Raw genomic sequence first — 13,708 nt, forward strand, 5'->3', positions numbered from 1 at the left:
TGTCAGTATTGAAATCTAAATAATTGAATCATTAAAAGTTTAGGAAAAATTTGTTGAAATTTTATAAAAGTCTATAAAAACCTAACAAAGATTGGTAAAATCTTAAAAATCCTTTAACCGTAAAAACTGACGAATTTTCGTAAAAATTACAAAAAATTAAACAAAAATTTACAGGTAAGAGTGAATTACAAACAGGGTCGAATTTGCTATAAGATAAACAAGCTGTTGCTTAGGTCCTCTGCTTTGAAGTGGGTCCCTAACTCCCAAAAAAGAAATTCATGATTCGTTCCTTAAAAATGGAAATTGCTTGAAAAAACTAATTTTATTTTTAAGTGCTTGGAAACCTTGAATATTTGGAAACGAGTGGCTACAAACCTCAAATTCTAACAAATTCTCTAAAATTTCTAACAAATGGTAGAGGGGGAGGAATGCCAACATATGTCAAATTCAGCTCCTTGCCACATCCTGTATTAAAAATGTAAAAATCATGGCTCTCACGTTTGTAACATATTATTTGAAATAAATGTTTGTGACTCACATGTTTCATATCTTGCTATTTATTCAATCCCAAATGCAGTATTTTGGAAATTGTTTTGTATTGATTGCTTTTATCTTACTTCTTCTGCATATTGTCTATTTGTTTAGCACGGGAAAAAAATACACACTACTTCTATTTCTTTTCGTTTTCTGCCCCACTTGCAACTGAAGAAAAGTTGTTGTCATGAGAAATCTATAGTTTCTTTTTTCTTTTAAAGTTAAAATAGCTATTTCTCCCAAAGTTAGAACAGGACTGCAAAAATTTACAATCAAGTACTAAAATACCAAAGACTGGAAAGTACAAATGAAGTGCGTTAAATAATTTTATTTATTCTAGAGTCCTTGAAAATAATTAGATAAGTCTTTGAAAATCCTAAGCAAAGTAGGCTCCAATTACTTCTACTGCATATTGTTATCTGTTTAGCTAGGAAAAAAAATGACACACTACCTCTATTCCTTTTCGTTTTCTGCACTACTTATAATTAAAAAAAGGTTGTTGTAATGAGAAATCTAGTTTATTGTTTCTTTCAAACTCAAAATGGCTGTTTCTTACAAAGTTTGAACAATACTGTACAACTGTATAATCTAGTTATCAATTTCTATGTCTATCCAATTAATCTCTATAAGGCTTCAAAATGCAGAATTTTATATCGATTTTACAAAATTCCCTCCGGGGGAGAAACCTCCGGCCCCCTGAAATTATATTCTATTTCCCACTTAAAAGGGAGCCCTGCATCACTCTCTTGATACCAGCTCCCTCTTTTAAGGTCAATTCAAAAAGGACAGCATGAAAGCACATTAATGAAAACAACACACAAAAAAGTAAAGCATGGACTTATGCATCACAGGAAACAGACAAAAACATAGGAGTGGGGGGCAATAAAAATGTTGCTAAAAAAATATCCTGTCCCCCCAGGAACTCAGTCCTAAATCCACCTATGTGTAAGTTACAAACTTATGTTGAAAGATGTCAATCAAAGTTGATCGCTCAATGCTGCAAAATTTTGTGGAAGAACATTTAATATCAAATTTTGTTTAACTTAATCAAAACGTATGCAAATGAACCCTTAATTCTTTTTTTAAAAAAATGCATTGGATCGTTTTTGACTTCATCCTTTTGATTTCTTTCATAAAAGTGACATTAAATTATAAATCTTACTTATCAGTAATTTTTTCAAATATGTACAACCTTTGAGCACGCATGTAGATATTCTTTATAGAGTAAAAAATTCACAATGAAAACATCTTTTTATATCACCAACTTAATAGTCGCTTGGAGGAGCCAATGAGTTTCAATGAAGCTACAAAAAACTTTTTAACTACCCAAGTTTTAGGCATTAGTAGCCATTGGCTACCAAAAACAATTCTACACTATTAGGAGGGAGGGGGTCTAATACATTTACTTCATTTAGTATAGAATTTATGACTGGTAACTAATTAATGCATGGTTATTATTTTTTTTTTAATAAATGTTTTCAATATGCAGTAAATTCTGCAAAAGGCCACTTTAACGAAAAAGTGGACTTTTCAAGTGGGCTTAACCGAAAAAATCCAGGGGAGTTATTTTGGGCAGGGCCCAGTTTGCAAACCCTGACTAAGATACTTACTCCTGCTGTTCACTTAATTGACTGATAACTGTGGTCAGCATAGATAATGACTTGTTGATATAAACACTCTCCTTAAAACGTGCTCCTGTTGTTCCAGCTTGATTAACTCTTTCAGATCCAGCTAAATCTACTAGGTTCTAAAAGCACAAAAAAAGAAAAAAAATACTGGTTAATCATAGCAATAATCCTTGTGTTTTTACAGCTATGCAACAAAGAACAATATAAAATATTTTAAAAGGAATTTTAAAATTTTAGAAAAGAAAATGGAACAGAAAAAAATAATACTTTTTGCATGATTTATGTTAGTAGACATGAACACACAATTTTTGAAAAGTAATTCATAAATTCATAATGACCTACTAGGACACAAAAACGGTCTTCACCATTTTTAAAAGATTTAACCCTTGAATGCATTGTGTTGCCATTTGGCAACTTACCCAACTATAAGAAATTGAAACTCCGTAGTTGGCAAAAACCAGGAAAATTTTTTCTGAAGATGCAATTAAATCCATTTCAAACTTCTAAATACACCAATCTAATGGAAAACAAAAATAGATTTCATCTTTTTTTACTTTGTCATTCACAAATGTAAGACTTTTTTTTAGTTTAGTGTGCTTGAAAATGCCTACCTATTTTAACTCTATGGAGAATAGTTTGACTGTTACTTAAACAGTAAGGCATTTCTACAACTTCTATTGCTATGCTTTGGGACATTTGATTATAAATTATTTGTTGCTTTTTTCAGTTTAAGCACAATGCTGCCAAGTGATTATTTAACAATAAATTTGAACAGAAGTTTAAAAAGTGTTTTTTAAAAATCATGCATTCAAGGTTTAAATTCCAAAATGAGTTTTAAAAAGGAAAAACAAAATATATTTTAACAACTGGTTCAACTTCAAAATTACTCATCACATAGAACAAAATAGATTTGTTCCCCTTTTAAAAACTAAGTGCAAATAATAATAATAATAATAAAATAAATACATTAGTACAACAAATGAAGGGCTGTCAAAGCTAGGGCAGGGCTACCAACCCTTTTCAGACAGTAGTGGGTAGTATTAATGAAAAATATGTACAGTTTCAAGTGTTTATGTGTAGTCTTTTAGCTAGCAAATTTTATTTACCCCCCCCCCCCCATCCTTAGCCCTCTACCACCATGAGAAGGGATTAAGGATTAAAAACACCAGACAGTAGTTTTTATACCAAATGTGCAATAGTTGGCAGTCCTGAAGCGCCTTTCCCCCAAGAACTTGTGTCTTCAACCGAGGTCTTGGGTTCTTTGAATGATGTTTGAAATTCTTCAGTTGGGCTTTATCTCCTTATATTTAAAAAAAAAAAAAAGTAAGTGACGGGCCTGCGTCCAGGAGATCCCATAGTATCTATAGCCATGAAATTTCGTACAAAATTACTTTGAGCCCCGGTGGTTTGCATTTGGGGTTTTGTTTTTTAATTTTTGGCTTAGTTTTTTTACAATTAAGTTTTTAAGTTCAAATTTTGTGTAAATTGCCTATTAAAGGGGTGAAAAATACTTGCACATATTAATATTATAAAATCATTGGAAAGGGTGGAATTTTGCCCATTCTATGCATTTTGTTTCAATGCTGTAACTTAATTACAGAAGTAGTTATTTGCGTTTTTAGATCGAATTTTTTTAGGCTTAGCTGACATTTAAGTAAAAGTTGGTACAGGTTATTTTGAAACCCAAGAAAGGGGTGCTTTTTGTTCCAAAGGGAACTCATAGTGTGTTTTTAATCTGTTTCTTTCTAATTGACGATTTAAATCTCTGCAAATCAAATAAGATTGCGAAACAATCTTCGGAGGTTGGTGAGCGTCGTTGGAGAGCAGGGGGAAAAGCCCCCTAGTTGATGAAAAAGGTACTAGTTTTAAACATTTTAAAGAAAACAAATTTTCACTGACTTTTAGTCCAAGCAATATGGAATGAAGGTTTCTTTCCAGCATAATCTGTGAAAAAAGATTGCTTTGGGAAGAAAAAAAAATTTCCTGCCGTAGCCTTTAAATGCGATTTTTCTCTTTATGACAAAAATCTGTCTTGTATTACCTAAATAACTGAATGCAGATGCAGAGATTGATAAAAAAAAAATTGCCCCACAGTCAATGCCTTTTATATCATTTTTTAAGACACTATTCCAAAGAAATAATTACTGAGAGATTTTAGTAATTTATCTACCTCATTTATTTTCTTTTTTATTTTTAAGGTTAATAGTCAAACAATTACAATAGGGGGAATATTTTAAAGAATTTTTAGTTCCAAAATGGGAGTTTTGTGACTAAAAAAAAAAATCCCATTTTTAGTTGTGAATATAAGGAGCAGTTATAATTTATTATCCAAATAATTACCAGAATAACCTTTATTGTGGAATATTAATATTTATGACGCAAATTCATGCTAAATCAGTGGAGACCTATGGCCTGGGTGACCGATGTGGAACGAGAAGCTGATTCATGTGGCCCATTGTTATGATTAATGAAACAAATCGAAAAATACATTCCAGAGCCTTCAAAGACAACAGAGGCTTCCATTCAGTATTAAGAATGGTTGTTTTAAATTTGAAGCCAAAAGGTTACAAATTTGTTTCTAAAAAATAGATAGAAACTTTGTGTCAATAAAGTAAGCATGTAATAATGATGAATCTCTTGAATTGAAATTTTGTTTCATTTTCTATTTTCCCATGTTATCTATAAAAATATATTAAAATATAGTTTAAATTTATAAATGTTCTATCCCATGAGATTTATCTCCCTATGAGGTGCGGCCCTCGAGCAAAAAAAAGTTGGGCACAACTGCTCTAATACGCCAGTGCCAAACACCTTTGAGACCAAAAAAAATTAGAACAGGATGAAACCCATTGGAAAAGTAAGAAAACATAATAAAATTAATAGAAAAAATAATTGACGGGCGATCTGAGTTCGAGAAGGGGGGAGGAGGGGGGGCTGAAGGGGGGAAACCGATTTATCCTGATTTTCGGCAAAACTAAAAGTCCTATCGTAAAAAGTAAATGACAAAGTTGTTGGCAATAAAAAGAACTTCAACTTTTGTATTTGCACTTTTTTTACATAACTTTAAAATTTATGCAAAATATTCAAAAAACCAACTTATTTGTTTTTTATTTTTATCTCCCATAAAAAAATGATTTGTTTCACGAAACTTGGTGAAAAGTTACCTTTTTATTTCTCAAATACAATGCAATTTTTTTATTCAAAATATTTATTTTCTCTTCTATTTTTGGTTTAATAAAAAAAAGCATTGTAATTTTCAATCAAAAAATCTCACGTCAAAATATCTGATTTTTTTTAAAAATCGGAGCGTGTTTTTTCATTGGAATCTCTACTTTCTGTCATTTACTTTTTTTGATAAGACTTGTAGTTTTGCCGAAAATTATGATAAACTGTTTTCCCGCCTTAACCCCCCCCCCATCCTCTCTTGCCGAACTCAGATCGCCCATAAATTATTTTTCCTATTTATTTTATATTTTCTTACTTTTCCAATGGGTTTCATCCTATTCTAATTTTTTTCAACTTTTTACCATTTTCAAAGATATCGGCAGTGGCCTACATGTAAAAGACACCTATCAAAAGTAAGTGACCGTCATTTCAAAATTTTCCCTGGGAGGAGGTGAGGGGAAAGGTTATGAACTCAATGCAAATTATGCTGAAAAACCAACAAAAGTAAAGTCTCCACATATGTAAACATATTAAGTTATCACCATGGGGAAATTTCCCTTTACAAAAGGTGGAAATTTTGGACAAGAGTACTTTTTGGGGTCAAATGGTAAAGGGCAGGGATGCCCACCAGGGGAAGGGGGTGGGGGGGCATAGACCGTCATTGAACTTTTTTATGGGGAGAGATGTTTTTATGGGTAGTTTTCTCTTTTTTTAGGTGATATCTCATTCTCAGGAATCTTTGTGATGGGCTCTTGGGGGAGAAGGGTATTGTTTCGGAACACATTGGAGCAATGCAAAAAAAAAAAGGCATGTTCATATCACTATTGGTTTAATTGCGCCAATGATGCTAAACATCCTATCTGCTTTGAAAAATCTTCAGTGAGTCAAAAATACCGCTATCTTGACCCAAACTTACCCCCCCCCCCCTCCTGTTAGAATTTGAAAATACATCCAATTTTGTAACTTATAATTCAAATGCTAAAAACTCCAACCAAAACAAAATCAGACAAAAATATACCTATTTAAAGATTCTTAAATAGTTAACTTATGAGCAAATTCAAAAAATCTTTTATATTAATAAAATATTTCATGCATATACCATATAGCAATTTATAAGCAAACAAGATAATAAGTAATAGCAAAAATATCAGTATAAACTTACAAGTTGAGAAATATTCACATCAGCATCTTCGACGTCTCGCATTCTTCTTATCAAATTCTTAAAAATAAAAGAAATGATACATTAAAGTACGTTTGTAATCATATAAAGTACGTTTGTAATCATATTATATACAGTCGGACTCCGATTTAATGAACCTCCATTTAACAAATTTTGTGATTTAGCAAATTTTTCTTTTTGCCAACTAAAAAGAAGGCAATAACCGAACAATAAACCCTGAATTAACGAATTATTTCAATTGCGGAATTTTTTTTATTTGTTTGTTAGGAAGTATTGGATTGTTTTCCAAATGTTATGTCCATATTCTTCAAAGCAGAAAAAGACTCTTCTTAGAATCAGTCACTTTTAATGGGTGAGTGGGCATCTACCAAATAGTGATTCTGATGCAGAAAGCCAAAATGAAACTCCCATTAAAACTTACTTTTTCAAATCCTTTACATACCCTGAAAAATGTAAAAACATATCTAATGCAGCAGGTGTACACTTTCTAATTATGGATATTTTTTCGCAGTTGCTTAGTAGGGTTTTAGATAAGGTAAGTGCAATTTTTAAAAGAAAATTTCACACCACGATATTACGAATAACCCCGATTTAAGGTATAAAAATTTCGGTCCGGATGAATTTGCGAAATCCGGGTCCCACTGTACGCACATTTGACTATCAATATCTTGAAGTACTAGGAGCCTAGAAAAATATTCAACGTAACCAAAGTTTGAGATACAAAAAATAAAAATCATTTCCTTTTTGAGACACTGTGTGTGTGTATATATATATATATATATATATATATATATATATATATATATATATATATATATATATATATAGATATAGATAGATAGATAGATATAGATACATATAATAAAAGTGAAAAATATTAAAAAGTCCACACCAAAAGCCCATAGATGCGCAACGCAGCAAAACTAAAAAGCCAAGTAAATATAAAATAAGCAAGCCAAATTCCAAATATTAAACAAATTATATAAAAATAATGATGATAAAAAGGAAAATTTCAAATAGCTATTAAATAGGAAAAGATAAAGTATGAATCCAGAGCTCATCAGCCATGGAGGATTCATTAAATAGGGTCAAAAGACCAAAATTTTTTTAACTATGAACTAAAAGAGAATGTTTAAGCTCTAGTACATGCAATATAGAGTAACATTGGGCAAATGCACCACATGCTAAACTATAAACAATAAACAAGAGCTCAAACCTAAAACTAAAAGCAGGGGGTTCCGCCTCGACTAATTTGGAAAACAAGTGGATGGCTAATTATCGGAACTTGTTTTTCTAATTAGTTGAGGCGAAACCCCCTGCTTTTAGTTTTAGGTTTGAGCTCTTATTAATTGTTTACAGTTTAGCATGTGGTGCATTTGCCCAATGTTACTCTATATTGCATGCACTGGAGCTTAAACATTCTCTTTTAGTTCATAGTTAAAAAAATTTTGGTCTTTTGACCCTATTTAATGAATCCTCCATGGCTGATGAGCTCTGGATTCATACTTTATCTTTTTCTATTTAATAGCTATTTGCAATTTTCCTTTTTATCATCATTATTTTTATATAATTTGTTTAATATTTGGAATTTGGCTTGTTTATTTTATATATATAGTAAGTAAAAAAAAGAAGTCTCAAATACACAGAAAAGGGGTGAAATTTTTCCCTTGTTCCCCAAAAATAATGTTCTAACTATAAAACTAAGAGTTTATAAATAAAAATATTGCTAAAAATTGCATACATATATGGGTATCTGCAAGTATTTTTAATCTATACAGATATACATTCGACTATACATGTATATACTCACTTATACTCGTATATATATATATATATATATAAACACTTATATACTCAAGTAGACACAAATATACGCGTACGTACTAGAGTAAACACTTACATACAAGCATATGATATACAAGTAAACAGGGTGAGTTTAAACTTTTGGGCAAATTATTGAAATGTGTTAGAGGAGAGGATAAGAAGCAAGAATCATAAGGAACATATGATCACAAACACAATGCTGACGCGCTACATGCACGCAAAGCCAGAAACTGATGGATGCAAAACAGGTCACAAATTTATATTACACACAGAAAATTTTACACAACATTTTAGGTCTCAAAAAAGTTTTAATGCGATTGATGAAATTTGCGACCTGCAGGTATAATACATGTGCTTTGCAATCACAAAGCACTTTCTGTTGCAATAACGAGACTTTTGAAAAAGTTCATCTGTCGCTGCGCCTTTGTTGCGACTACAAGCCGTAACTTTTAACAACTGCTCTAAATATTTCTTAAAAACTAAAATGTTGGGTAAAATCATCTTTGTGTAACAAAATTGCGATTTGTTTGCATTCATCAGTTTCTGGCTTTGTGTACATGTAGCGCGTCAGCTAACGTAAGTTCCTTATAATTCTTTGCTTTTAATTCTCCCCTCTCAAACTCCTTAGATTTTTACCCAAGAGCTTGGATTCATTCTGTAGGTATACATGTATATCAGCTTAAAAACTTGTGTACACATACATGTACTGATGTATGCATGTAAATGTACGTATATACATCTGTACAGGTATATAATCGTGTTTGCACATATACATACATATATACTCGTGCTTTACAATATATATATATATATATATATATAAATATATATATGTGAGTAGACTCGTACAAACACGCACTGGATATATCCACGAATTAACTCGTGTATACTTGTATATGTGTTTATGTACACTTATATATGCGTGTATGCGTCTACTGTTCACGTATATACTCAGGTATGCACGTATGTACTCGAGATACAAGTGCATACACGCATATGATGTTCGTTTACACTCGTATATACCCGTACGTACACGTGACACCTATATACTCGTGTAGACACGTATACACTCCTGTAGGTAATCACGTATACATGCTTATATACTAGTGTAGACACTAGGGGCGTAGCTAAGGGGGGGGTTTTGGGGACAAAACCCCCCCCGAAAAGTTAGTCTCAAAAAAAAAAAAAAAAAAAGAGAAAAAGAAGAGAGAAGAGAAAGAAAAAAAAGAAGAAAAGGAAAAAATTCCAAGCAATTATATATATATATATATATATATATATATAAGAAGTAACCCCCCCCCCCCCGAAAGTCGGGTCTAGCTACGCCACTAGACACGTATACACTCCTGTAGGTAATCACGTATACATGCTTATATACTAGTGTATACACGTATATACTTGAGTAGGCTCGTGCATGCATGTATCTGATGCATACATGTATCTACTCAGATATGAATGTGTTTACTAATGTTTACACGACACGTATATACTCGTGTATACACACATATGCTTGTGCATATACTTGTAATCATAAAAATAACAGAAATATACAAATATTAGGGTTGTTTGTAATGGTTTTGCATCTATTTTTAACTATGACCACTTTACCCCCATGCTATGACCACTTTCCCCCACCCCATGGGGTAAAGTGGTCATAAATACAAAGGGAAAAGAAAGTGTCATCAAACTACTTAAATCAATATTTTCCTAAAACTCAGTGTACTGTGTTCTTTAATAATGCAATGTAAAATAAAAACTAAAAAAGTTTAAATGTTTAAAGAATTTATTGTATCTATTATTCACATAAGTTGAAAACCTATGATTTTATGACCACTTTACCCCACCAGACCCTACTATATATGAAACATTTAAACTTTTATTTTCTCATATTTTACATATATTTAAGTTTTAGTTATTGATAGTATCCATCAATCAATTTTTAAATTTGCTTGAACACAAATGCTGCAAAACTGCTAAAAACTACTGCTAAAACCTGCTTCCTTTCTGAAAGTAAATTTTCTACCGAGGTCAACTGAAATGGAGAAAAAACTTCATTAAGTAAAAGATTAAAGTATAATTTCCTTTTTTGCAATAATAAGGAGCATTTTTGTTACTAGTTCATGTATTCATAAATGTTTTTCCTAACTGTCTGGATTGCGTTAAATACATTACTCATTTCTTTTGTGAAACCATATTTTTTTTCTTTTTTTGTTGTTGAATGCCAACTGTCTATAACACATAGCAGTTATTTCTAAGTTAAATCAATGGTAGTATTTTGTAAAACTAGGTAGTGTTTTGTAACTGTAGATTACAAAAAAAAAATGCCCCCTGCCCACAAACTTTTCCTCAGGTAGCTTTAGTGTTGAAAAACTGCAAAGTGTTATCATAAAATTTACAGCTCTGATGCAAAATTGCCATTTTTAGCAATGCAAAAATGAAATATCGATTTTCATTCCTAATGACTGGATTTTAGCTTTTTGCCACTCTCCATTGGCAGTTCAAACAAACAAAACTAGCATAGACAGTATAACAACAAAATTGAAATAAAATTGTAGAAATATATTACCATTCGAAATATTGAATGAGACCTGGAACTCTTCTGATTAAGCAATGTTTCTCCTACATGTCTTCGCTCTAAAATTTTAAAAAAGCAAGAAATGAACTTCATAAGTAATGTACTGAAAATGCACTTAATATTAAAGAAACATATATTAATCAATAGTAATTGGTAAATGCCCACTCTGCCGAATGTTTATAATCAATCAATTTTCACTGATTTATTGATTGAAAAGAAATTAATAAGTAACGTAAAAATCCGCTGAATGAGTTCATACACAATAAATAAGTTTAATTTTCTACAACAAAAGGTAACACATCATTACAAATTAAGAATAATAACAATAGTATAAAATTTCAAAAGGTTAAAGCATTTGTTTTTAGAGACATTTATTGAATTAAAGCATTTTTTTTAAGTAGGAAGTCATATGATGGTTACTTTTATGTGCCTGTCAGTTCAACCACTTTACCCCCATTAAAGTCACTGTCTTCTTCATTCAATAAAAAATTTAGCATTAATAAATATATTTTTATGTGTTTTTTACCAGCTGCATTGCCTGGCTTTGCATGGTCTACCTCGAAAATAAAAGTTATGTCAAGTGACACATCTTCAAAAATCAGGCTTAAAGAATAGAAAAAAATACTGATATTTCCCATCAAAATAAGCTTAATAAAAATGCTCAAAGAAAAAAACGGCAAATCGAAAATTCTCAAATAAATTAAACGCAACCTTCCTGATTATCTTCTGTGGGCAATACAAAAAAAAAAAAAAAGATAAATCGCCAAATAATAATCAAAAGGGGAAACTTTTATCTCAAAACAAAAAAAAATATTTAGTCACAGCAGAGAAAAAAAAAAGTGGAAACCTTCTGACCGCTAATTTGAAATGAGATCATGCAAACGGTAGTTTTCCGATATGAAAATAGAATTCCATTAGGCTTAAAAGTGCTTTATAATTTTTCCCCCGGTGATTTCACAGCCTTTTTTTTTTCTTAAAATTTGAACAAAGTGAAAGAACTTTATGGGTATTTTTCGCGGCTTTCAAATGGTGGTAAAATCGAACTGATCGGATAACTATTTCAGGTAGAAAGAGCCGTTTAATGTTTAATTCGGGTCTTAAAATTAAAATTTAAAAGGTTCAATTCCTTTTTTGTGTTTGAAACCCCCCCCCCCCTACTTCTTGGGTGCCCAAGAAGGGGGGTCTTGGGTTATACGGGCTCTAGGTACCCTAACTTATATTTAGAGAAATATTTTCCATTGAAAAATAATTCCAACACAAAAAGCTTGAAATTAGTACAACCAATATTCACCGAGATATGAAACGCAGCATTTTGTGATTTACATCACTTTTCATTTGCAATCAGTAACATTTTGGGGGGGGGGGGGGGGAACATAGCGGTTAACAAATGTTTTAAAATTATATGTGAGCATAGAATGGTTTTACAAACTGTTCGAGGTTTTGCAGTGTGTTTTTTGCACATTACGGCATAACATTTGCATTTAATTTTGAATAGCAAAGAAAAATATAAACATCTTGTTTTTTTTTACTTTGACGACCTGTCATTGTTTTGAAAGGGCGATAAGTTCCAATCTCATCTTCTGTGTGGGTCCTTAAAATTTTGAATGGAATATCTCCTTGAGTTTCGGTCTCACAAATTTCAAGTTTTTTTGTGTCAGTAATAGTTTTCAATTGAGATTATTTCTCTAAATATTAGTTAGGGGACCTAGGGCCCGTATAAAAAATTAAATTTTGTATTTTTTGACTCATTTTTATTTTTGCTTCAAACTTTCAATATCTTAACTCTGCATCTGATTTTGAACTTTTTGCAATTTGAAGTATGCATCTAAGAATAACAGTTGCAAAAATAGAAGTCTTGCAGGTTAAACGGAACACCCTGTATACAAACACACATATATTCTTTGTTTTATTTGTATAGGTTAAGCTTTATGAACATGTGAAGCAATTTTAATTTTTTAATATAACTTTGCAAGGCACTAGTAGGAATTGAACCCACAACCTCAGGCATGCAAAGCAAGTGTTTCCATCACTCCACTACCAAGCCCCCCCCCCCCCCCCCCAATCTTATGAACGACAGAATATATTTTTTAATAACAATAATGCAAAAAAAAGGTTTACAGAACATGAGCAAAATTTTAAAACAATATTTTGAAGAAACATTATGAAAATGGAGGGAAAAAAATATCATTGCTTGCAGAAATTAACAAACTATTAACTAATTCTGAAGACCCGAAATCGAAAATTTAAAAAGAGAAATGGAAAATTGTAGTACAGTAGACCCTTGTGTGACAACAAAACTTATCACAATTTCAGCAAATAATACCTCATACCGAATATCAATTAACACCGTGCACCAAACCTAGATGTCAGCACCATATAGGAAGCATCTAAAAGAAAACCCGTTTTTCTTCCAGCCTTTCTGGAGAAAGGTGTTGGTGTTCTTCCCGCCACTTGCGAGAGGAAGCATGGCTGGACAGGCGCGGAACCAAAAGGTCGCTTGGAGAAGACAAAGGAAGAAATGAATGATTTTGAATCGCGAAAAATGAAATGAGTGTAAAATGATCGACCTCCTCGGATGATAAATATACGCCTTTTGCCTAGCTAAAACTGGACAAGCATGAATTGGTTTACTTCGTGCCTGATGGAAATGGATGGTGACCAGACACTAGGAATTCTAGACTCAAAGACACAGACCCGGCCGAAATTGATGCTCAAGCCGCTGGCCATCTTCATATTATTGTTTAAATAAACGTCATGAAAGTTAGAAATAGTTTGTTAGTCTTATTTCAGAACTCACTTTGC

General features: G+C 31.8%; 1 protein-coding gene across 1 annotated transcript in view; it reads right to left on the minus strand.

Annotated features, from left to right (window-relative positions):
• LOC129230219 (uncharacterized) overlaps window positions 1-13,708 on the minus strand; it is a 140,716-nt gene that overhangs the window by 81,420 nt on the left and 45,588 nt on the right. Inside the window, 3 exon segments of the mRNA XM_054864621.1 lie at window positions 2,133-2,281; window positions 6,490-6,546; window positions 10,898-10,965. Of these exon segments, the coding sequence (XP_054720596.1) occupies window positions 2,133-2,281; window positions 6,490-6,546; window positions 10,898-10,965 (274 nt within the window).

This window comes from Uloborus diversus, chromosome 9 (genome assembly GCF_026930045.1).
Source record: "Uloborus diversus isolate 005 chromosome 9, Udiv.v.3.1, whole genome shotgun sequence".
In the NCBI taxonomy this organism is placed as follows: domain Eukaryota; kingdom Metazoa; phylum Arthropoda; class Arachnida; order Araneae; family Uloboridae; genus Uloborus; species Uloborus diversus.